At 33.8% G+C, this 25,129-nt stretch overlaps 1 protein-coding gene across 11 annotated transcripts in view; it reads right to left on the bottom strand.

Moving 5' to 3' along the window:
* Positions 1-373: 373 nt before the first annotated feature.
* Positions 374-25,129, bottom strand: part of LOC117113387 (receptor-type tyrosine-protein phosphatase delta-like) — a 103,866-nt gene continuing 79,110 nt past the window's right edge. For 5 of the 11 annotated variants that reach the window (XM_033256695.1, XM_033256697.1, XM_033256694.1 and 2 more), the window contains 21 exons: positions 24,774-24,791; positions 22,676-22,793; positions 22,019-22,045; positions 21,658-21,843; positions 20,648-20,740; positions 18,946-19,239; positions 16,013-16,318; positions 15,796-15,896; positions 15,189-15,366; positions 13,063-13,125; positions 10,976-11,066; positions 10,166-10,457; positions 8,671-8,852; positions 7,665-7,869; positions 7,024-7,449; positions 6,220-6,660; positions 5,567-5,737; positions 4,903-5,163; positions 4,316-4,470; positions 3,892-4,027; positions 374-3,501 (listed from right to left, as the gene is read on the bottom strand). In XM_033256695.1, coding sequence (XP_033112586.1) covers positions 3,433-3,501; positions 3,892-4,027; positions 4,316-4,470; positions 4,903-5,163; positions 5,567-5,737; positions 6,220-6,660; positions 7,024-7,449; positions 7,665-7,869; positions 8,671-8,852; positions 10,166-10,457; positions 10,976-11,066; positions 13,063-13,125; positions 15,189-15,366; positions 15,796-15,896; positions 16,013-16,318; positions 18,946-19,239; positions 20,648-20,740; positions 21,658-21,843; positions 22,019-22,045; positions 22,676-22,793; positions 24,774-24,791 — 3,813 coding nt within the window. In that variant the 3' untranslated portion in view covers positions 374-3,432. The remainder of the gene's footprint in view (positions 3,502-3,891; positions 4,028-4,315; positions 4,471-4,902; positions 5,164-5,566; positions 5,738-6,219; positions 6,661-7,023; positions 7,450-7,664; positions 7,870-8,670; positions 8,853-10,165; positions 10,458-10,975; positions 11,067-13,062; positions 13,126-15,188; positions 15,367-15,795; positions 15,897-16,012; positions 16,319-18,945; positions 19,240-20,647; positions 20,741-21,657; positions 21,844-22,018; positions 22,046-22,675; positions 22,794-24,773; positions 24,792-25,129) is intronic. The other 6 variants (XM_033256699.1, XM_033256704.1, XM_033256702.1 and 3 more) reach the window with 6 other exon arrangements.

A 25,129-nucleotide genomic window follows, 5' to 3' on the forward strand; every position in this document is an offset into this window, starting at 1 on the left:
GGCTTGGTGTGGGCCTTTTTTTTTTTTTTTTTTAGTCTGACTGCCCGACGAGTTCTGTCTGATATGAGGGGGGGGCTTGACCTGTCCCCCCCCCCCCCGCTGAACCACCACACCGGGTTTCTCCTACTCATCTCGAATGATGTACTGGATTATTGAATGTGCACACAAGTCATTGTGTATACTGGGCCTATGGTTTATAGTCGTTATCCAAGAAGACTTGTTCTACCACCAGAACCATAGATGAGTTTGCCGCTCAAACCATCGCCTATACTATGGTTGTAGTTTGCGACACCCCTGCTTTAACAGCTCAGGCAATCAACTTGTTAATTTATGTTATATATTTTCTGAGGCACAATGATAAGAATGTAACACATTTTTTCCTTTTTCGCTGCAACATTTTTTATTTTATGAAATGCCTGGTAGCTGTCAAAATTACTAATGGGAATCAGTTGAAAATGATTACAATTAACATAAAACCATTATAAACTAGTAGAAATCTACATAACAATATCCCAGTTGTTCTAAGCTATATTACCAGTCAAATGTTTATTTGCATTTTAGTTAGTATCAACAACAGAACATTTTGTAATTAACACAAAAAAATTAAAATTACATTTATTAAAATCCCTTTCTCTACCAGCTCATTCACTTTAAACTAATGAATACATTTGCATTATAATTATTAACAATGAACACTGAACAATAAACACAATAATTAATATCATACTTTCTTTCGATATTAATCTGAATATTCTACAAAATTATAATCCATAAAGCGGTACAATTATTTTTATGAAAGCATTATCTTGTGTGTTCAGGGAGAATCCGTAAATTGATGATAGTGAAGCAAATGTGTGCTTGCGTACTAAAAGCAAGAAAAACAAAATCGCCCAAAATTGTAAAGAATTTCTTCTTGTTTCCAAAGAAACCCAATGAATAAACAAGTTCTGAATGTTGAAATACTTGTTAACTTAATTATTAAGCAACTGCAAAAGAGATATTCCATCATTTTAATAAAATTGAAAGAGGAAAACCCAAACTTGTGAAAAGAATTTCTACAGAAATGCACAAAATACTGATAGGTTTATCCCCATAATTTTTCACCTCTAAATGATGGGAGATTGTAAACATTATATACCAAAACAAAATACTGTAGTAGATTAAAAAAAAAAGGTACTGAACAAATATCAACTTCCCAACCTCAACTTCTTTAATTGGTTGTGATGTGAGAGGCCACATGAGTTACATATACATATTCCAACATGAGCGTGGCTTAGCCGAAATTAAGAGAATGGATTCCGAAGAAGTCTCAATAAAACCTAATTTCAGGTGGGAGGAGCCTTAGTACAATGTGAAGGGATAGGTTTAGGTGGGAAGAAGCCTTTCTTGGCTAGGATATAAACAAATGAGAGGACGCCTTTCTTGGCTAGGATACAAACGAAATGGAACAATCAATGTATTACAATCTCAAGGTGAAAAAGTCTTAAAATACATAAAAAAGTAGCTAGCTGGTTGACCCCTACTGACATTGACCCCTACTGACTTCAAAGTCAATTAACCTTTAAAATACCTCACTTTCAACACTACAGGTTTTTTTTTCTCAAGTTTGCAGATGACACAAAAGCTTCAAACATGACTACATAAGAGGAAAATGCATATCTGGCATAAAAATGAAATCCAGTCAACATACTCCAATGATATATATCTTAACACTAAAGTCAAGCAAAAAAAATGTTCTTGGATTAACTTAAAATGCCTAACTATAATGGTCTGTCTATCTTACATTTCACATGCACCATCTTCAACAAAATTATCTCCTGTCTAAAAAATTATGATTTTCAGTATCTTAAAACACTGCAACTTGTCGTCATCACACACATATATATATATATTTTTTATATATATTTATATATGTATATACCAATAATTATCTTCAATGCTAAAATTCATGTATGGAAAAGCATTAAAAATCTTATATGTATTGTATCAATCTTGGTTATTATGTATTTCTATTATTTTCTGTAATCTAATTTTTAGATTAACCTATACAGTTTATGTGCAGTTAATTAAGTACTTTTTCCCATATTTGATAGCAGTTGAGCAGTGAAAAATAAACACCTCTACCCTCACTGAGAACTCACTGTATTCTGAATGGTCCAAATTATCCCTTTTTGTAAATATATATATTTCATGTTTATTTTTTCTTGTTTTTCATTTCTTTCTCATGTTAACTACACTCTAACATTTTGAATACACAAGGTCAAAAAAAATAACTACTATAACATTTTGTCTATATCTCCTTAACTCCAGAAACAATTGGTGTCTTATCTATTTGTAAGGCAAAAAAAGAAATTATTCTTTACATCTTCAATAAATGTTAATTGTATTTACAGAAAATTGTGTAGCAAAAAATACAAATTATAATTTTTTTTAAAGCATGATTTAACACTTAAACATACAGTACATATTTCTGGGTTCCACAAACTTCTAATACTTTTTCATTAAAAAAACCAAAAGAACTTCATTATGCCTAACTTGATGCCACATATTTTTTGGATACTTTCTTAAAAGGATAACTTTATATGAAAGAACACAGAACAGTTTGACTACATCCTCCACTGGACAGAATTTGCTGAATCAAGCTCTCTCTACACTATCAAATTTTACCTGTGATTTGCACATATATGAGTGTGATATGAAAATACCATGACCATATATGGACAATTCACACTTAACTTGATAGAGTGAATAAAGCTTAAGGAATGGTCAGTTATTATTATAATACGTTTCTTATATATACTTATACTTCAAACCATGTCCAGGATTAAACAACTAACTTATATGCAAAACAGACTATATCTCATAGTTAATCTCATCCATATTTCAGCATATAGAATGAAAAGTCACCCATCATTTTGGGGCAACCGCTTTTTTAAGTGTGAGAATGTTCAGGCCATACAAACTGCTTCAAAGGTCATCTTTTCCAAAACTTCATTATTTATAATCGATTTTGCAATCCCAGTCCCAGTTTTTTTTCGATTTACTTTTCCACCTGATCTTAATTTCCTCTCGAAATGGTTGATACATCGCTCTTTGTACATTTTTTATTCAAATATCTTATGTCCTGTTCTCTTATATTTGCACTGTTCTATGCAGCAAATTCTTAAATTTCTTCTAATTCCTTGAAGCGCTCACTCAGTCGTATTCTTCTGCTGTAGTCTACTAAGTTAAATGATCGCCATCTTGATTCTTATCGTCTATATCTTTACTCTCTATTATTGTCTGTGCAACAATGCAACATATTTTGGGTCCTATACATTTGTTTATCTTCTTATGCAAAAATAGTCCGATTTTTCTTCAGAGTCTATGTAAAGCTAACCCCGCATGGGGGTGGTACATGGTCGAGTTGTAGGAAGTAGCAAATAATTGCAGCTAATTTGCATAATGGTCAAATGAACCCAAATACTCTAAGGCTGCCCTATAGCAAAATTGATACTGGTCCTGGAATATGGGAAAAACAAAAACATTATTAATACTTTTTAAATACTAAAGATAGATAAATACGTAACTGAATATATACATAAGCAATTATTAATTAAATAGAACAAACAAATTACATGAAAAATATACAATATGAAAATCATGATCATAAATGGTGCTATGATGTCAATGAACCTGAAGTGTCAATCAGAATAAGACTAGGAATACCTGCCTGCTCCACCAACACACATTTTGTAACAGATTAGATGGTTATTTTTAGCACAACATCCAAGGGGCAGGATATAGTGTAACAATTTATTGGAAAATGGAACATTTTGTAGTACATGGGTCTCTCATTAGGTGTACGGTAGCTAACGTGCAAAGCAACTCAAATACCTAAGGTTTTCTTACCTCTGTTTGTACCATAGCTGGTCTTTGTGTTCTTAGCATCTTGACCGTTTGGAACATGTCCACCACACCTTCATATCTCATCCTCTCTAAGATGATACTCAAAGTTACAAAAACACCTGTCCTTCCAACACCAGCACTAAAATCAAAATAAACCATGTTACTAATTTATAATTAATACATACACACATACCCACATAAATATTAGCATACACACATAGTATTTGTGTGTATGAATGGAAGTATGCATGTATTACACATATATATTACATCATGTATGAGGCTTGCCATCCCTAAACCAGCATCAGGGACCACAAAATGAAAATTGACTTTTCCATAAATTCTCATTCTCCACACTGTAAGCTTTCAAATGATGGTGTATACGTAAATGTTGAAAAATGTCTGTGAAAGCAAGTGAATTACTTGCCTGCAATGAATACTGATAGGGCCATCTTGACCGAACTGTTCTTTAGTTTTGTGAACTTGACCGATAAAATCAATGAATCCTTCGCCGGACTTTGGCACACCTTGCTCTGGCCAGTCCACAAACTGGAACTGCCGAATTGTCCTTGACTGACCATCCTAGAAAGACGAACAAAAATTTATTTAAACCAATAAATAAGGCAAAAAAAAAAACAAAAAAAAACAATGTATTTTTAAAATAATTTGAAATTGCTGTCCAACTGCCTCGTAAAACAACCATCCCCCAACCCACCCGCCACATCATGTAGTAAACTTAAGAAAAAAACTAATATCTACTAATTAATCAAACATGTTCAATACCAATTACTAATCTGTGATCAAGTAATATCAAGTAATATCACTAAAAGTCATCTGCGCATGCGAGAATGCTAAGTTCCCCTCGTCGCTTGCATTCTAGGATCCATTTTGTCCAAATCTACATATGCAGAGAACATAGGACACCCGGTAGGACGGTCAAGCATGAGTAATTCCGTTCTAACGCAGCGTTGCTGCGTAAATCTAAAGCTCTCTATTAATAACGGCAAACCTTACCCTTGCATCAGTAACTTTGAATTCTCGCAGGATGTACTGCGGCATATTGTACTCTGACATTGGATCAACAACAAAGTATTGGTAGCGTGCGGATCTCTCGGCTGGCCAGTACTGATGGCACTTTTCACGTCCCATCTCCTTCAGTTTCGTAAGCATGACAATAATGGTGGAGTTGTGCTCCCAAAGCATCCGCCAGAAGTCTTCCGTGGTCTCCGCTAATGGGCCTTGAGTCGCGATGTATGCATTCTTGGCTCGGTAACCCTGTGAATAGTCACATTTTAAATAGCATTAAGCCCCATCCAGACTATTGCATTTTATTTCACAAGATGGTCAAGATGACATCACATTATGACCATATATAGGCACATCATGACCATATAGAAGCACATCATGACTATATATAGGCATACAACAGTTTCTATCAAATAAAAATTAATAGTCTAGACAAGCTTGTTGTTGGGGGCCTTCTTATCAATCTTTTCTTTTCAAATTCATCAAATTTAACGAAATGGAATGAAATATATTGACATATAAATTATAAGAACTACGATACATTAGCTATAATTCTAAATTTTATGTTATTCTAAATTTAGATGTTCTTTTTTGGAAGAAAACAAACACCTAATCTTAAAAAGTTAATCAAGTACAGTATATATTAACTTACATCAATATAGCTAGCATTGATATAATCAGATCCCTCGACACCTCTGATTGGCTGAAGGCAAACTCTGGTGTTTTCATATGGAAGTATGTTCACCAGTCGATTCTTGAACTTGTTGGCTGGTAAGTTGGCACTGATGAACTTTGATGGTAGGGCTTTCTGATTTGCTAATCTCTGTTGAAGAATTAATTAATTAACATGTATCAATACAGTACATAATCAAATTACAAATTAAAATTTCATGTCATTGGGATGACTGAGACACAGTTGAAAATATTATTTTTTATTTTGCCGATTACAGTGTTTTTACTACAACAATTTTTTAATTACTTTGCAGACAATTTTGATATTAAGTATGACTAATAATAATCTTATATGATTAATAACCAGAGAAAACTACTAACAGGGGCGGATCCATAGACATCCGAAAAGGGGTCCAAAAGTGGACCCGGTCGAGACAACACTACCCTACAGGTCTGAAATTTTTGTATTCTAGACGCCTCGAAAATAGACTCTGATGAGGCGTTTTGGGCAATCAAATTATTTAATTTTCTTCCTTTCTTTCTTTCTTTTCTTTTTTCTTTTTTTTTTAACTTTCCAGAAGTGCGACCGCAGCTCCCTCCCCCCACCAAATTCGCCCCTGACTAATGATTTACCTTGAATTCTAGTTCCATTCCAGTTACAGTTTCACCAGCATCGGGTTGTGTCATCTTCTGCAGGTGCATGTACAGGTTCCGTGCTGGTATCTCTGTGTTGCCGCTAGTTACCGCCTCCAGGAGTGCATCGTGGATAAATATGTACTGCTCCTCTGTCTGGACCATGTAGTTTCGCTGAGCTCGTAAGCATGTCACATGACCATAGATATCCACTGATTTCTCGTGCTTTATTCGTTCTAGCATGGAATCGATGACGATGAAGGCGCCGGTCCTGCCCACGCCTGCGCTGCAATGAACCGCGATTGGGCCTGCATCATTAGGATTACTGTTCTTTACTCGATTCACGAACTGGAGAACTCCAGTTGCATGTTCTGGCACGCCGTGGTCCGGCCATGCAGTAAATTGAAACTGCCGTACCTCTCGTTTCTCTGTGGTTCGGTTCTAAATTAAGAAATCAGACACAAAATATATAGTAATGCAGACTAACATTTAGAACAATGAAAATATTAAATGTTTTTATTTTTATCTACTATAATTACTATTTTTTAAATTGCATTTCAAATGATCATGTTTATAGGTAACTTATTGCTCGAACTGGTAGACATTTTGCTCTAGGACACACACTATTTGTTTTTTCCAGACCAAAGTTTTGTGGATTAAAAACATAATTATGAATTTAAGCATTCTGTAATCAGTGAAACTAGGAAAATAAATGCAAAGGGATAATCACATTTTATTTATTTATTTTTTATTTGAACCATATTTAATGATGGTAATCCATCCAGCAGAAAACATGTCGCTCACCTTTACATTAATGATACTGAAAGTGCGAATGATATAATGAGCCAATTCAGATGAGTCCAACAATGTAACCTGAATAGACCCGTATGTCTCAGAACCCCTCATTGGCCAGTACTGGTCACACTTCACCCGACTTCGCTCCTCCAGACGCGTCATCATAACTATCGTGCTCGTCCTGTGTTCCCAGATCATACGCCAGAAGTCGGGAATAGTCTCCGGTAGTGGTCCCTGCGTAGACATGTAAGCATTCGTCTTACAATAGCCATCGCAGAAGTTCGCGTTGATGTAGTCGCTTCCGGGATATCCTTCAATGGAGCCGAGAATGACTCGAGAGTGATCGTAAGCAATGACGTTTGCATAGCGGTTCTTTTGCTTGTTGTACTCCATATTGGAGTGGTCCCACGTAAAAGACTGGCCAGGCTCAATTGACTGCAAGAAATCATTAATTTTGTCTAACATTAACTTAAAGAGTTTTTATATTTTTAGATCAAAATTTAAGACTTTTAGACAATAAAACGTTATACCGTATTAATTTGAATAAATGCCCCCTACCCCCTTGAATAAATGTTCCTCTGGAGCCACATTTAGAATAAATGCCTTACACCCCCTTATAAATTTAGTATGGTTTGTAATATGACACGTACCTCATATTCCTGGGAGAACTTCAAGTTTTCGTTCAGCTTGAGTACCTCAATATGCTCCGCTAGATCTCCGATGGGAATTGGTGGATGTGACATCATGCCGGGAGTTTGGAAGTTGAGACGTCGCATCTCCACAGGGTCACGGGGATAGAGGGCAGTCTCTTCTTTACGTTTACATGGTTTGGGGTCATTCATTTCAGGGGGACTTCTGCCATCACAAAAAAAAAAGTCAAAAGTCAAAAAGGGTATGTAAATTTATAGTCAAAATGAAATCATGGTTTAATATTACACAAGTAATTTTTATGTAATATTACAATCAGTATATTTATATTCTAATCAACAATAGGTTATTGTCTAGTACATTTATCTCAGAAAAATAATGCATGGAATGGCATAATACCCATTATTTTAATTACAATTGAAATTATGATTACTAAAATGGTTAACAGAAGAACAGAGCTAAGCATTTGGCAGAGAGGTAATAACAAATAACCCTCATGTGACATCTATACTGAAGGGACAATATATCCGACACATGTTGGTACTGGGGCTGCATTACCACAAGTACCCAGGGAGCCCCCGTGAAAAACAACAATTTCAAATACTTGAAACTGGACAAAAAAGGAAAATTTATTATATATTATTATTATTATATTGTTTTATTAAGAATATGCAAGTGATATAAGGACAAAATTGATTAATAATAGGCCATATTTCTTCAGTGGAGCATGAGTAAATAAATTACTATTATGATCACTATCACATTACAATTATTATTATTATTATTCTTAGATATGATGCACCACCAGACATTTTACATTGATGAAGGGAAGGAAATCCACTCACTCTTGTTTTATAAAAATTAACATAAATGTTTATCTCTACAAAGATATCTCTGAACAAGAAAGACATTTATCAAAACAGATTCAAAATTGACACCAAGTAGAAACCTTAAATTATGCAACATGAAATCACGAGAATTGCCCTCAGCAATCCAGGTACAACTCACCTTTTCCTGCAAACAAATACCAAAATGATGATGATGACAATAAGGACCACAAGACCTGCTGCTCCTGCGATGATCACCATCATTGGCGGTTGTTGATCAGGTGCTGGTTGTGCAGTCTCCGATGTTCGCTGCACACCAGCTTGCAAAGTATCAGAGAATGTACTGAACACCCAACCATAACCCTGGAGATTGAGAAACAAATATAAATAGGGTCTGATTATGGAGTGATAAATAAAACAAGCGATCAACTAGCATCCAGCTTACCTTCAAAACCAGTGGTGTATCTATGAGTCCTAGAAATTGGGGGGGAGGGAGAGGGGGCTGATGGAAGGGGCACGAAGGTGATCTCAAAGATTACTGTAGGTGAGGGGGCATTAGCTCTCAAAATAAAGCAATTTAAGGTGATTTGTAATTATTTGACTGATTTGGAGGAAGATGAGCAATTATCTGTTTCCCCCTACACACCCCCACGGAAGTGTACAGTATTTAATAAATTCTCATTAAATCATTGGATTAAACAGCTTAAAGCCCCATTCCCGGCAAAATTTCAGTTTTTAAGAAAAATCTAATTTTTGTATAATGTTATAAAGATTTATATATAATACGGAATTGCTAGTTTAACTGAATTTAGACATTCCTAAGAATGAATAAAATGTAAAATAAGACTGAAATTTGATTTTTTGTTCCACACAAAAAATAAATGCGGATGAATTTCTCATTTTGATTTTGCGATAGGTTGTGAGAAGAAATATCGTGGGTGCCGAAAACATTAGCCTATCCAGCGCTGCTAGGCTAGGCCTAGCCTTGCCTCGATTTAGATTCTGTTATCACACATAAAAACGACCGACATGATATTTTCCGTTGCTAGTATTGATACTTGTGAAATATAATATTTCATAGGAATTATTTCAAATATGTTAAAAAACTGATGCTGACTGAGATTTTGACACTTAAACAAACATATCTCAGCATTAATCGAACGACTGCATTGTGCAAGATACGAAGTACAAAAACTAATCTCAATAGAGAGGGCGCACTTTATTGACTGTATAAAAGTATACATAAAAGCGAGAGTATTCCAGTGGATACGATCTACAACCTCTGAATTTGCCTAGTAACGATGAATTCATCCAGAAAATGGTAATATTTTATGAGAAATAGTCTGTATTTCTCATTTTTTTAAATTCTTTTGCGTAAACTAAAATTCATGCCAATATTTTTCCATGATTTGTAATAATTGGAGTAATGCAAATGGATATTTTCTAAAAAAAGTCAGTTTTTAGTGAAATTTTGCCGGGAATGGGGCTTTAAGTATCTTTTACGAAGGTGTACTGTAGTAACTCTTGAGAACAAGAGGTTTAAGTACATAGTTGTCATATTTTTGCCCATCCCCAATCATAAACTCTGCACACTCCCCCCACCCCCAAGTGTATACAACATTCAATAAATTCTCATTAATTAAATCTTCATTAGATTAAACAGCTTAAATACTTACATTATCAGATTTCGTAGCGTATTGTATAAAAAAGGTGTAGTAATTATTGAGAACAAGAGGTTTATTCACATAGTTATCATATTTTTGTCCATCCCCGATCATAAACTCCTTGTTAATTTCATCAGAACTCAATTTGGCCGCAATATAACGACCTTCGGTGCCAGCTTGCCTGCGCAAACGGGGGTGAACAGAGCGCCTCTGCATTGTTAATTCTTTGTAGAATCCCAGGCTGTCTGGATCACCAGTTGGTGCATTATCCGATTTCAATTGAACAACAATAACATAGAAAAACCTGGGAAAGGAAAGAACATTACAAGAATTAGGTTACATGATAAATTTTGGAAGTTGAAAACTCATCTTTGCATCTTTTTTAAGAGAATATTTTTTTCAAAGACTCTCTTTTTTTATTACAAATGTTTAAGAAGAAAGCCCCAGTTGCCCAGCACCTCATTATGGCCGCTAGGTAGCCACAGACCATGCCCATGCATGACATGCACAATGATGCTGCAAGTTATGGCTTATTCTTCTACCTTCATTTGACTTTCATACAGTTGTTAGTTTAGCTGATTTGGTTAGTGGGTAAATACCAACAATATATTTAAAGGAAATACAGGGTTGAAACGAAGTAATGTTGGTCCTGGTTAGCACTGCACTGCGGCAGCTGCTGCGGGTCACCAGAGCATAGCCGAAATTCCCGATTAGAATGAGGACAAATAAAGAATCATTATTGTTGTTGTTATTATTTTACCCTTTAAATATTATTATTATTTTACCCTTCAATTACATTGAGTAAAGTTTTTTTCTACTCACACAACAGGAGATGTTGTATCGCTTGGTATTGGGATGGTAATTCTCACAACTGGCTTGTCCTTATAAGAGGTAACCTGTGGACTCTTTGGAGCTAAAATATGAAATAAATAGAAAGGTGTTAGTACAAAATAGTCTCGGATTAAAAATTAATGTTGAAATGATGGTGAAAAAAAAACCAAAATTTACATGACAAAAAATGTGATATGCCCATATTAGGGTGTAATATGACATTACCATACCCATATATGGGTGCATCACATGTGTCATGCCTAAAATATGGTCATGATGTGATATCATCATGGTCATATTTATGCATGACGCATGTTTTTGTCCTAGTGTAAAAACTTCTTATATTTCTTTTATTTTCTATATGAAGACTTGCTTTTTAGCTTTTTTCTTTATCGTTGTCGTTGAAGTATAAACAGGCCTTTAAGCTGTGACCACACTATATAATTTTCATCAACAAAAAACTGTTGTATGCCCATATATAGTCATGATGTGCCTATATATGGTCATGATGTGCCTATATATGGTCATGATGTGATGTCATCATGATCACATTTTAGGCACGACACATGTGATGCGCTTACATATGGGTATGCTAATGCCTAATATGGGCATATCATATTTTTTGTCACACAAAATCTGATAGAGTGGACAAAGCTTAAGGCTAATGATGCTATCAAGTATTTTAAACTACTCTTTTAGGATATTAAGTCTTAAGATTTCAACCTTCCTTGTTAACTAATCCAATACTTCTTATTATGAGTCTGTTTAACTATGTTCACTTCACGCTCTTTTACCAAGTCTTAATTTTAAAAGGCTTGAGACTGGTGTTGTTTTCAGTTAGAAAAATTTCAAATCTTTTTTGACAAGAGTAAAACCAGAACCTTGGGGTTGAAAGACGGCATGTCTTAACAACAAAACCACAACCCCATTCCTAACGCTTGAAAGTTTTACAAAAATAATAATAAAAAATAATTCAAGAGTGATCAACAGAACTAAATTACATAATATACATTAAATTGTCATTAAAATATGTATTTTTAGAAATCAATAAACATATACATATTTCAACTTCTATATAGGAGTTATAGCAATTCTTCCTTTTGCTTTATAAAAATATTTATATATAGTATATAGTTCAGCCTGCACAACTTTGATACCAAGTTTGTCTACAAAGAGTGCCATCATTGCCCTATTTCATGCAAGTACAAGTAATCATTCTCTCCAGTAAAGCATATGAAAGCATTTTTTTCTTCCAGAAGCAGTTTACTATAATAAACCCAAGATGCAATCAAGCGCTAAAATGCGAGCCACGTCAACTGAATCGTAGGTAGACGCACGCAGAGGCCATCATCACTTGATGCTGAAACAATTTCTAGATGTCATGTGATCAGAGTGAATGTAACAGAGTAGTATATACCATACCAATTATAGGATGGTAAACATAACTCATAGTAATGCTCTAAACATAGTAATCATTTAAATTAGATTATGTATGAAAAATCCTGTTGTCTAAAGCAGTTAAACACAAATCCCTAAAATTTAAAGAGAGGTACACTAATGTCAAACTGTTACTCTCACTCCATCCATTAACATAGAAACTGCTCCTTTCTTTATAACAATTCTATAAAAATATTATTTATTTACTTTATTTTAAAATAATTCTTATTTACACTGTATGAAGCTAGTGCCCAGTCATGCTTCATGCTGAAATACTTAAATAAAAAATATTAAAAATATTTTTATCCAAGTGAATATATATGGAACTTGAATGTTTAATATGTTTGTAATCTTCCGGAATCAAACTCAACTAGCTTAGTTATGGCAGTTCTGTTTTAATAATCATAAACATTATACATTAATCTTACATTTACATACGAATGCGAAGATTAATGCATCCACGACCATTGCATTAAAATCCAAATCCTACCTCCCTTGAAAGTTAGATTTTAAAACTGAAACTATCAAAGTCAAATTTGGTTGATACTTTATCATCTGCTTGTAGATCTGAGTGCACACCTTTGAAATAGGTGCAATGCATGAACAAAGCTAGAATTATTTTAGGAGGGATAGCAGACTACCTTCAATCGTTTTTACAAGAGTAGACGTTGCGGCTGTCGTACCTTGCCTGCTGGTGTTGACAGCTGTTGAAGATAGAGTCAATGGAAAGATTCAATTTGTTGAAAACACCGGAAACACTATGACTAAAGGCTAACTCAGACAGCGATGCAGCTCGACGTGATTTGTTTTTGTGTCGGGTCTGTCTGAGTTAAACGCAGACGCGATGGTTTGCAATGGGGTCAGTAGTATCGTAGAATAGTAAACATGTTTAATATTTCTCACGACGACTTTAGACTGTCCCCGACAATGAATTGTGTCGGGCTTCCTCGTACGACGCTGTCTGAGTTGGCCTTAACACAAAAGACCATGGAAAATTGTAATGCGACACGAAACACGAAATTATTTCATTCCAAGTCAAAATTCTAGCGCTTAGTATTTTAACATAACAGATTGCGAGAACGTTAAATTAATGGCTGATCCATCAACGACAAAGCGATTTCATTCTAATGTCACTACATCGACTTCAATTACATTCTTAAATGAACGACAACAACTCCAACATATACTGAAACATCAAAATCCAAGGTAAAAAAAATGAATATCGTACATATATATCTGACCATTCCGACTGGAATACATCTGTAGCCTCTCATTTTTATCTTATAATTTTTTAATTTATAATTTTTTTCTCTGAATGTTTGCATTCATAAACACTCCTTTATCCCTCTCTCACCCTAACACCGTTTCGCAGATTTAAAGGTAGAACTACAATCAGTACGGTCACATATACAAGTATCTTTACTCAATATGTACATAACGATATATGTATACAGAGTAATGGAAAAAAATGTGTTTGTGGATTCCAATTATGGTTATATTTGGGTGATAAGGGGTAAAGTTACATTTGAAATATAAATGAAATGCAAACGACCAACTAGAATGATACAAAAATACAGCAGTACATATCAAAAATTCTGAATTAGAAACAACAGACTTGAAGGCAACTTTAGAAATCGTCGCTCACATCACGAACTAACACAATTAAATTCAATTGTGTTAGTTCGTGAAATCAAAAAAGCGCGTCAAAATACGCGCTGCTGTCGTTAAGGACTTTTTGTGTGGTAAAGAATACAAAATTGCTTGACAACCAATACGCGCTCGTATTTGACGCGCTACTGTGATTTCACGAACTAACACAATCTACTTTGATTGTGTTAGTTCGTGATGTGAGCGACGAAATATACAAATTTTGCAAGAATACTTTGAAATAGCAAAAACAGACGAAATATTCAAATAGGTGTAACAACATATCATTAAATAATAAATATATGAACATTTTTACAAACATATGCTTAAAACTACTTATACCACAATGCATACAACTGTATATTTAGCATCAAGAACACTAGTAGGACCTAAGTTATAATTGTCATCATAATGGTTTGCATTAAAGTACAGTTGATGTTATCAATAGATGATGATGATGATGATGATGATGAAGTTGATTGTGATATATTTTTATGGATTTATGATTACAACATTACTAAAGGTTGTGATCATGATTGGATTAGAAGGAATGCCAATAATTACAATGAGGGTTTGAATAATATAGCGTTGTGAAATTGTGATGTTCACATAGACTTAATATGGAGGAGCACGCCATCTACGTGAAAGTAGTCTTGATTGTTTTATTAATGGTTATTTTAAATTCTTCCATGGTATACTGTACAATACATTATATATTCAGTTGTTGTGATGATGCTATGATGAAGGTCGCTGATGAAAATGATGTTGATAATGATAATGATGATGATGTTGTTGATGTGTTGATAAGGAAGACAATAATGATGATGACAATGAGGATTTATTTATTTATCAATCATTGTATTTATTTTCATGCATTTAAGTCATTGAGACTATTGTGTAATGCACTATATTAGCAAATGTATTATACATTATCATTATTTACAATGATGATGATGATACTGCTGATGATACTGATGGCTATGACAACAATAATGATAATGATTATACAAATGATACCAATAATAATGATGATGCCACTGATAAGAATGTTACTGTTTACTTTGATAATAATGATTATGATTGTGATAATAATTATGATGATGCAAATATGCATTCATACCTTCATCAGTTCTTGTGTAGGTCCAGACCTTAGATCCTGGTCCGTCATCAAATGATGGTGTCAACGTGAACGTATAGTCCAAATCCGGAAACAAAAGGCTAACAAGAAAAACATTTTCAGTTCCATCCACTATGATTTTCTTACCAGCATCCTCGTTGTCAGGGTTGAAGAAAACCAACTAGTATGATTAAAAAGAAAGGTTTATTCAAAAATAAGTACATAATTATCTATTTAAGAACATTGGAATTAGATTTTAGTATTTAGATACTGGTTAAAACACACTCAACACTAAAGCCTAACTACTACTACTAAAGCTAGCAGCTGCACTATAGTATATCTAGTCATAGGTAGGCTGCTTGGCTATTACTATTTAGCCTAGCCTTAAGGCCAAAGACCAAGTAGCCCCATCTTACACAGGAGTAGGCCTAGACCATAGGTGGACTTAGCCAGCATATCCTTAGTTCCATAAAGTAAGCTGTTGTTATTTCAATGTTCAAAATTGAAACATTCCAGTGACCATGAGTAAATGCTGCATGCACTCTGATACTTTATTCAGTTTTATATTATTTTTATTATTATTGATTACAGGTTGTACTCTTAAACTTGCCTTATATTCAATAGGATTCCCGCGTGGCGGCCTCTCCCATTCAAGCTCAGCGAAGTCAGATCCAGTACGTGTCACAACAAAGTTTTGAGGTGCTCTAGGATCTGAAAGAACATGTGAAAAGTATTTGTAAACAGACTTACAAAAAAAAAAATAAATAAATAAATAAAACAAGTAACATACTAAAAATAAGTAACAGAAATGCTGTGTAGAGACTTACCGACAGTGGTTGTTCGTAAAGATACTTCTTGCGATGGAGGAGAGTCACCATAACGACTTTGCGCTTGGACAACAATCGTGTAAAGATCACTCTCCTCTAGGTCCTGTAACATCACCCACGTAGGTCGTGGAACAGTTGCTTTAACGTTCCAGTCTTCCAAAGGTAAATTCATCTTAGCACCACGCGCATAGTATACCCGATAGCCGTCGATGGTGGTTGACTGAGAAGCAGGCGGCTCCCATTCAACGCGTATGCTATTGCCGTTAATTACAGTTGCAGTTACAGATGTAGGAGGCTGCATAAGACCTGAGGAAGGAAAGTAAAAATACGTAGTCAATTTATATGTACTCATCAAAGATTATCCAATATCTTTTAAAATTCTATTCCTTACTACTGTATGTCTAATTCAATTTCAGAGCACAAAAAAAGTGGTTAAATGGAAGCCAATTAATTTAGAAATGTAATGTTTTATAATAACTTTTTCGTTTTTTTAAGTACAGTTCACACTATCAAATTTGATGTGACAAATTTGTGTGATGTGCCCATATATGGACATGAATGTCATAATATGGGCAGTCACATAAAATTTGATAGTGTGGACAAAGCTATAATTAGATTGTAGTTTTGTAGTGTGATTGTAGGATTTGATCCCAGGTGTGCTAGATTGGAAGGTGGGTGTTTCTATTTCAACATCTATCATACTTCTGACATTTAAAGCATTAATTTGGTTGAAGACATACCATCTGTGAATGAATGTAAGTAATAAATGAATGTAAATTTAAATTAATACGTAATTTTACATAGTTTGTTGAATAGGCTAATTTACTAGCTTTCAATTGGGAATTTTAATGACAGAGTATTTTCCCGACCAATTAACAGATAGATAAGAAAGTTCCTATCTTTTGCACAGACCATTAAATCAAATCACCATTAAAGCATTTGTAGTAGAAGGGCAGCAAATCAGTGAAAACGTTGTTTGGTCTGTGTTTATAATATAACTCTCATGGGGCTTGCCATGCCAAAAACTGCATCAGTGACCAAAACAGGAAAATGACTTTTAATGTATTCATATTCTCCACCTATATAAGCTTTGAAATGATGTGTCATTTACTGGAATCGAATTACTATTGTCAAAGTTTTACGGTATCTCTGTACTAAGACGAGCCTTCTTTCATACCTTGTTTCGCGAACTTGTTTTTTTAAAGATTGTCAGAGGAGGGTGGAAAAAAAAGTAAATTAAATTTTGTTTTCTTATTTAGCAAATAGCTAAAAACATCCAGACGGAAGAGAAAATAAAAATAAAATGCTATTGGTAATGTATGCACTTGAATGTAAACACTTTAGTAATGGGATGGTTAAAGGATTTAAATTTATATAATTAGGAATAGAAATAGGCAATTTTTATTTTTGGAGATTTCAAGGCAGCGGCGGGTGTAATAAAAACATTTAATTTTTTTTTCTGAAATTTCCATTTTTCTCTGGTGGCAGGTGTGCTAATTAGCCAAAAATAAAATTTAATTTCTATTTGAAATCATCGTTTTTGGTGGGCAGCGGGTTCGCTAAACAAGGTATAACAAAAGTCTCGCCTAAAGTATATGAGACTGCCACATTTTAATTACTCAGTTTAACAAATTAACATCGACGAGATTTGATTAGCAGACAAACCCACTAATCAGCGAGCGTCATTCAGTCACGTGATCAATACTTTTTTTTTTGGGCATTTTAATTTCCTTAAACAGTTGGTTTAAACGCGAAACATATGTGAGCCTAGCCTAGGCCTAGATGTCTATGCTTGGTTATAGATACCCAGATTTACACGAGCACTGCGCATCAGTGACTTGGCCTTTGCCGACAACAAGGTTGACTGAATGCGGCTTTTCCCTCTTCCTTTGGGAGCGAAATACAGAGGCTTTACAACAATTTCCCCGCCATGTTCCATGAAATAGATTAACATTATGAATATATGATTCATTTGCATACTGCCTACTCTGAATTCTCTTTCTTAAAGAAGGTTGATAGCAAAGAAAATCTTCGCCATCTCGGGAAATCTTGCCGCCATTGTCTAAGGTTTTTGTGACTTTGTGGGCGGGGCTTTGCATCCTTGTCGACATGTCAATTAGTGACAGTATGCTGGTTTTGGGAAGGCAAGCCTCATATAGTTCCTTTAAAATGAGCTATTTAAAGTCAGACTCTGGAGGGAAAAAAAATGTTGATATGTTGTAGCACTGATTTTGAGATACAGATTTTAGAATATTTAAAAACTGGGGGAAAAGGTGTAAAAAAGAGCGGTTACTCCCCTTTTTCGACCAGTTTTTAAATATTTGAAAATCTGTATCTCATTCACCGTTCCCCAGTTTTTCGTCAGACAACTTTTTTCTGTTTTAGAAAAATCAGTGCTGCAACATATCAAAATTTTTTTTTTCTCCAGAGCCTGACTTTAATGTTTTCATTGATTTGTTTGAATTATGACAGATGGTATATTTTTATAAATAAAATCATACTGTGAATACAAAAACCACTCAGATCCAGTTTTCCTACGGTTTACAGTTATTATATTTTGTTTTTGACTATTACTAATTTCTCTTACAATAAAATGTTAATTAATAAATTTAATTACAATTTTTGCCTTAAAGGCATTAGAGATCAAAAAAGCTGAAAAAGAAAATCTAAAAAGTTACAACTAGAACAACATTAACGTTCAGTTAACATGACAAATCCCTCACAAAACACAACTACAAAACCAACACATACACCATTGCATCATAGACTGCATGCAATTAACAGCTAACATGCAAAAAGGGATTCAAAAAAACATATAATATGATTTATAAATATACAAGGAAATGTGTAGAAGTAAAATAAGCTGGGTTCCAATGAGGTAAAAAATGCAGGGGAAAAATAATCACTCATTTAATGAGAAATAAATAACAAACCTTTAGGGTCTGTTGTTTCTCTAATTTCATGGCTATACGGCCCGCTACCAACCGCTGTATGAGCCCGAACTTCAAAAGCGTACATGGTATTAGGCTGAAGATTTGTGTAGATAATGAACTTGTTGGTTGTCTCCAAGCCGGGTCCCCATCGTGAGGAAGCCGCCTGGCTGCTATGAACGGTGTATCCTGTGATGATCCCGTTACGATCCATTGCGACTGGTTGGTCCCACGTTAGTTTGATACTTGTGCTGTTGATAACTACTGCACTGATATTGGATGGTGGACTATAGGGGGCTAGAGGGACAGAAGAAAAAGAGTTTGTAGCATGCCCCCGGTGCACATCATGCAAAAACAAGAGTAAATTTTAATATTGTGAAATTTCAGCAATAAATTTTGAAAGTCTGTATTGCTCTCTGCCAAGCCAGTTGATTGATGTGGTGTTCATATGATGTTAAGTATTATGAATGATGTGTATTAAATGTAAAGCAGCTGAAATTTCATGGAAAACATACACAGAGAAAGCAACAGAAATTACTGTACTGACTGACAGCAACATCTTAAGATAATTTCCTGCTTAAAAAACCACTCAACACATTTAGCAGATTTATAAAGCTTTGAAAGTTAAAGGAAGTTTATTTTCTTCAGTGATAAACCTATATAGCTTCTCAGTTTTGCTTTATATTTATCAACAAAAATTTTTTTTTTTTATTTAAAAGCTTTCCAAATTTGGCTACACTAACACTTATTTATGTATTAGTCTGGAAGGGAGGTTTCTGTCTCTTTTTTCATATGTCCAGTGAAAATTTAAAATAACAGGCGATGGGAAGGGAATTCGCTCATATAGGTGATAGAAATATAGAAGATTTAAATTTGACTATGAACAAATTAATCAAATAACATATTGTTAATTTCATCACAAGTAAATTTCCTGCACAATTAAAATCGAGACGGTACTGGGTTTGGTCTACAGGAGCTCGTGCTTCGTACAGGTAATTCCATTTGTAGAAGAAATGGAGAAGCGTACCTGTCATCAGCCATAGTAGATAGCCTAGGACAGTTGTACAGTATGTAACAATTTCAACCTGATCACTACATGAATATAGCTCGCTAGGGGAGGACACTGTACTATAGCAACTTTTAAATAATTAGCGTATTTGCATTCCAACCTAATAGTAACCTACCTAAAGACCCAAACAAGTGACTGGTCTTGACCTCTAAATATTTGCGCATGACTTATTAAACGAAACAAACATTTTTTGCAATTATAGGTAATTTAGACAAGGACAATTCCAGAAAAAAATGTTAAAAGCTATGTATAAAAGCAGTGTGCGTAGAAGAAGCTATTTGCAATTAATAAAACTATCATGCAAGAAGAAAAACTACTAGGAATAGATTTCACTTATACGATTGTAGAATCATGAATTACTAATATTTGATTCACCCGAAAAGCAATGACAAGAAATGCACAAATATAATGTTCAAAAACGTTTTCCTGACACAAAAATTTTAGAACAAAATACATGACAAACATAAATGGAAGAAACATACCAAAAACATAAATTTGTATTTAATGTGGAAACTAATTCTATTTAATGAGTTAATTAATCTTTTACTTATTAATTCTATATTGTTTCCATAATAATTAATCATCATCCAGTTTTTGCATATCTTGAAAATCTTTCAGATTGTCCAATTTACTTACCGGCCTCAGGTAAAGTATATTCAATCGTTGCCTTTTGTCCACCTCCGGCAGCGTTGTTAGCCTGTATGGATATTGCATATGTTATTCCATTGTCTGGTAAAAAAAAAATGTAATATTATATTGTTAGTGACTTTTAGAAATTTAATTTGAAGATATTATTTTTTTTATAAAATGCTACCACTAATGATTTTCTTACTAAAAATGCAATTATTGCCGCTATAATACTGTAAAGGAAGCTTTTGATTTCCGCGACATCACCACCATAAAACAGACTCGCTCATTTGTGACCATCCTGCATTTTTTTCACACCACAGATTCGGTCAAAATTCGGTTGCCAACAAGACCTGAACGCTGTTGCCGCTGATGGCTTATTGTGATTTCATTACGTGCCGAACCTTAATCATCGTGCAAACGAAAGCTTCTTCCCAGAACTAATTTTTGATTTGGTTATTTGATATGTAGGCAATCAGACACAACATGCAACAATCATGACTCCCTTTGGAGTTACTCTAGTCAACTAATTTGCATATTCTACTATTTATACTCCTAGGTGGGATGATGGTAATGTTGCTAAAATGCCAAGGACTCAAACTTGCAAATCATTGGAATGTAATCAAAAAGTTTTTGTTCACCATTTGCATATTCATAAGCAAATTCTTAGAAGCAACATGAATTTGTAGCGCTTATAAGACTCCATTCCATTTACATTACACATATTGCCCCAGTAAATGGGGGTAAGTGTTGTGATAAAAAAACATCGATTTGAGAAAAAGCTCGTAAAATAACCATATATTATCATCAGTTATTGAAGTGATATCATCTCATTTTTTAAAATATTATATTTATTTTTTTATGTTTATGTGCATGCTCAAGTTACACTTATGTACATCTTTATGTCAATATTTATACTATCATTTTTACATTAATGTATTTATAAAACCAGTTTTAATAATTTAATAGTTTTAATAGTTTTTTATTTTAATAATCGGTATTTTGACTTAACAACTTACACAGATTCTGAAGTTCATGGCTATTCTGGGTGGATTGAATGTTCAATTTGACCATGCGGCCGCCATCTGGCTTGTACTCAAGTGTGTAACCTTCGATAGGACCGAAAGTCGTAAGAGGAGGATCCCACGTTACAAGATAGCGCCCATCAGAATCATCCATTACAAAATTCTGGGGTTTGCTTGGAACTGAAAGGAAATCCAATTGTCATTAAAACAGTGAAAATATACACTATATCTCACCACTTTCGATCTCGAATTAGTATTTGTGAATATCTACACTAATGTGAATTATAGAAATACAGAAGTAAAAAAATGACAACAGAGAAAATAACACGGAGAAAATATATATAAGACTCATCACCTGGAGGGGCCATTGTTGTGGTGGAAGCTTGTGGGAATAAAGTATTTTATCAGTATCAAAGTGCTGTCACTCTCGTTTAAATAATAAAGAATAGAATCAATATACTAAAAAAGGATGAATGATGACAATGATGACGATGATAATGATGATGATGATGATATGATGATGATAATAAAGATGAACATTATGATGAGGTGAAGAATTGTGATTATGATTATCATAACATGATGATGAGGTGGAAAATTATGATTAACATGGTGATGATGACGATGACGATGGTGAGGCCAAGAAAATAATGTTGCTGCCCAAGTTTGACCAACCTAAAATCTCAAATGTTGCAAGGGGAGAGCAATTGTTGGTACTGAACAATAGAATTAGGGATGGATTATTAGAAATAAACAGTCATTCAAGCAAACCTAATTTTAAAATTGCATAGTACTTGGGCAACACAATATTATTTCATTGGCCAAATGAATGAATTACTATTACTAATAATATTAACAGTAACAAATAACAAAAAGAGTAACAATACAAAAAGTAATATCAATAAAAATACCAATATCAATGATAATATTATTAATAATAATAATAATAATCATATCAATAAATAGTCTATGCTATTACAACAAATTTAAGATATACTAATATTATCCTTACCTGCACCTAATGTACGAACTGACTTAGCTTTTGTTCTTTCACCATCACCCATTGAGGTGTAGGCAGCAATCTCCACCTCATATATTGTGTTCGGTTGCAATTCTGTGATGTTAACAACCTAAAACAAAAAAAACCAAAAAGAAATTACATTATTACCTTATATATGCGAAAAAGATACAACAATATTGGTGGAACTATAGTGAAGCTGAAACATGGTATTATCAAGACATTTGCTTTCCGATTCCAGAGTCCAGGATTCGAATCCCATTAAGTGACAAGATTTTTTTTTTAACAACCAAAAACAAGTTCACTCCCTACACTCCATAAAATACACTTTATGCAAATGTATATATGTATATGTTGTAAAATGGATTGTCACTTATGGTGTATTTTTTACTCAAATTTACATGTGCATTGCATTATATATGGCGAAAGGGAAGCTTAGCTTTTGGTTAATTCTGGGCCATGAATTTAGAATTGAACTTCATTATTATTATCATTATATCATACTTATGAGACAGTAATTTATTCACTATCTTTAATCCTTGGCTTATGCCTAAATAGATAATCTTGAGAAATTTAGATTACAAACATCCTTTCTGTGTAGAGGCAAATTACAGATAATAATACTGTCCATAATATATTATTGTACAAAATAGGATTATTTAGATAACAAATTAAAAAAAGATATAAAGTATTGATAAATTTAATTCTCATTTGTGCAGTGTGCATATTGATGCATTTAAGAACATTAATGGGTGTGTCGAGAATGTATCAACAAGTATCTGTTATGTATATAACATCACAGCAAATAACTGGGATTGCAAAATTAAAAGATGTCTACATTGTCATTTGTCATAATTAGCAGGATTAAATTTAACACGATCACACACAACTGAACATGTACTGTCAGAACATCAAGTCTACGGAACTCTCAAAACCCTTTGCTGGCCTTGTCTCGTTGGAGGCAGAATGAACTAATGATATGGATCAAACCACAGGCACTGTGACCTACAACCTTTTAATCATTAACAAGAGGGCGACAGTCAACATTTATGTATAGGTTGGAAAAAATTAACGCCTCGCATGACATGTATTAGCTAGAACTACAATCTCATAGATCATTGAATAACAGAATTGAGATGTGCTTAACTTTGTGAAGCAATTCCAACTGACTAATTGTCCATCACTTTCCCATCCCCTCCCCCTCCCCTTTATACATTTAACTTGTGGTAACTGGGAGGAAAAGTGTAAAATTGATGGTGAACATGTTTTATGATGAAAGCACGTATTAGGCTTTGTGCTTGGGGCAATACACAAAATTCATCAGCACATTTATATGATTTGTATAATTTGAACAGTTGCAAATTATAGGAAATGCAAGGATGAATGCAAAAAATAATAAATAAAATTAATGTTTATTTGTCAGTATGAATTTGGAAAATTGCCAACAATCAAACAGTAAATGTTTTTGAAAGGAAAGAAAACATCCACTTTGGTTATATAGTTTTCCCTATGCTTAATTTATATAGGTCTCCCTCTAATTAAAGACTTCCAAATTAAGAAGACCTCCAATTAAAGAATACCTCTCTGTAGTCCCCAAATGAATGTTTTTTTTATATATTTTGTTTTCTAATTAAAGACCAAAGCTTCTTAAGACCATGGAAAAAGCTTAGTCCCAAAAGTGGTCTTTAATTGGAAGGAGACCTATATTCAATTTAAATCATTTTAGTGATGTCAGAGGTGACAGAGTTTAAAGGTAAAGATTTTAAAGAAGGAGAATAAACAGTCTTTAAAATATTTAGATTTTGTTGATGCCTGATTCCTTGGAGATCTCTCGATAGTATTTCAATTTTGGAAGTCCTTAGAGTGCATTTTGTGTTTATTATTTTCACCTTAATAAATAAATTTATTTAATATAGTGCAAGACTACAAAAAAAAAAGTTCTTGACCCAATTATACGAGGCAACTTTAATTTCGTGAATCTTTAAAATGTGAAGCTATTCTAACTAATTCCCAGCCACCGTCTCCTCAGCTTGAAGCAGGATAGGTTTTCGGAGGGAGTGTTGAAAATAATAGGAAGGGTTTTTACCAATACCTGTTGCTCTTGGTCCTTCTATTCGCAGTAGCAGGAAAAGATGAGGCACACGGGAAGAAGATGAAAAAAACCAAGCAAAGTTAGCAAATGCGTACAGGGGTAAAAATGAGAGAAAAACAAACAAAAAAACTAATTAATGCAAGCACACCAAAGATAATTTTCTTATTGAGCTACCAATAAATATAAATAAATTATTAAAACTATTAAGAATAAATATGCCAATGCAATTTAAAGCAGAAAGCTAAATCTCAAAACTAATCCATATATGTATAATATAATTATTCTAGATTTTATAGTAATAACTAAAACAATCCAATATTATATATACATACATATAGGCTTATATATGCATATAT

The sequence above is a fragment of the Anneissia japonica genome, unplaced genomic scaffold (genome assembly GCF_011630105.1).
Source record: "Anneissia japonica isolate Jap-2015-1 unplaced genomic scaffold, ASM1163010v1 scaffold288111_len316891_cov189, whole genome shotgun sequence".
NCBI lineage: Eukaryota > Metazoa > Echinodermata > Crinoidea > Comatulida > Comatulidae > Anneissia > Anneissia japonica.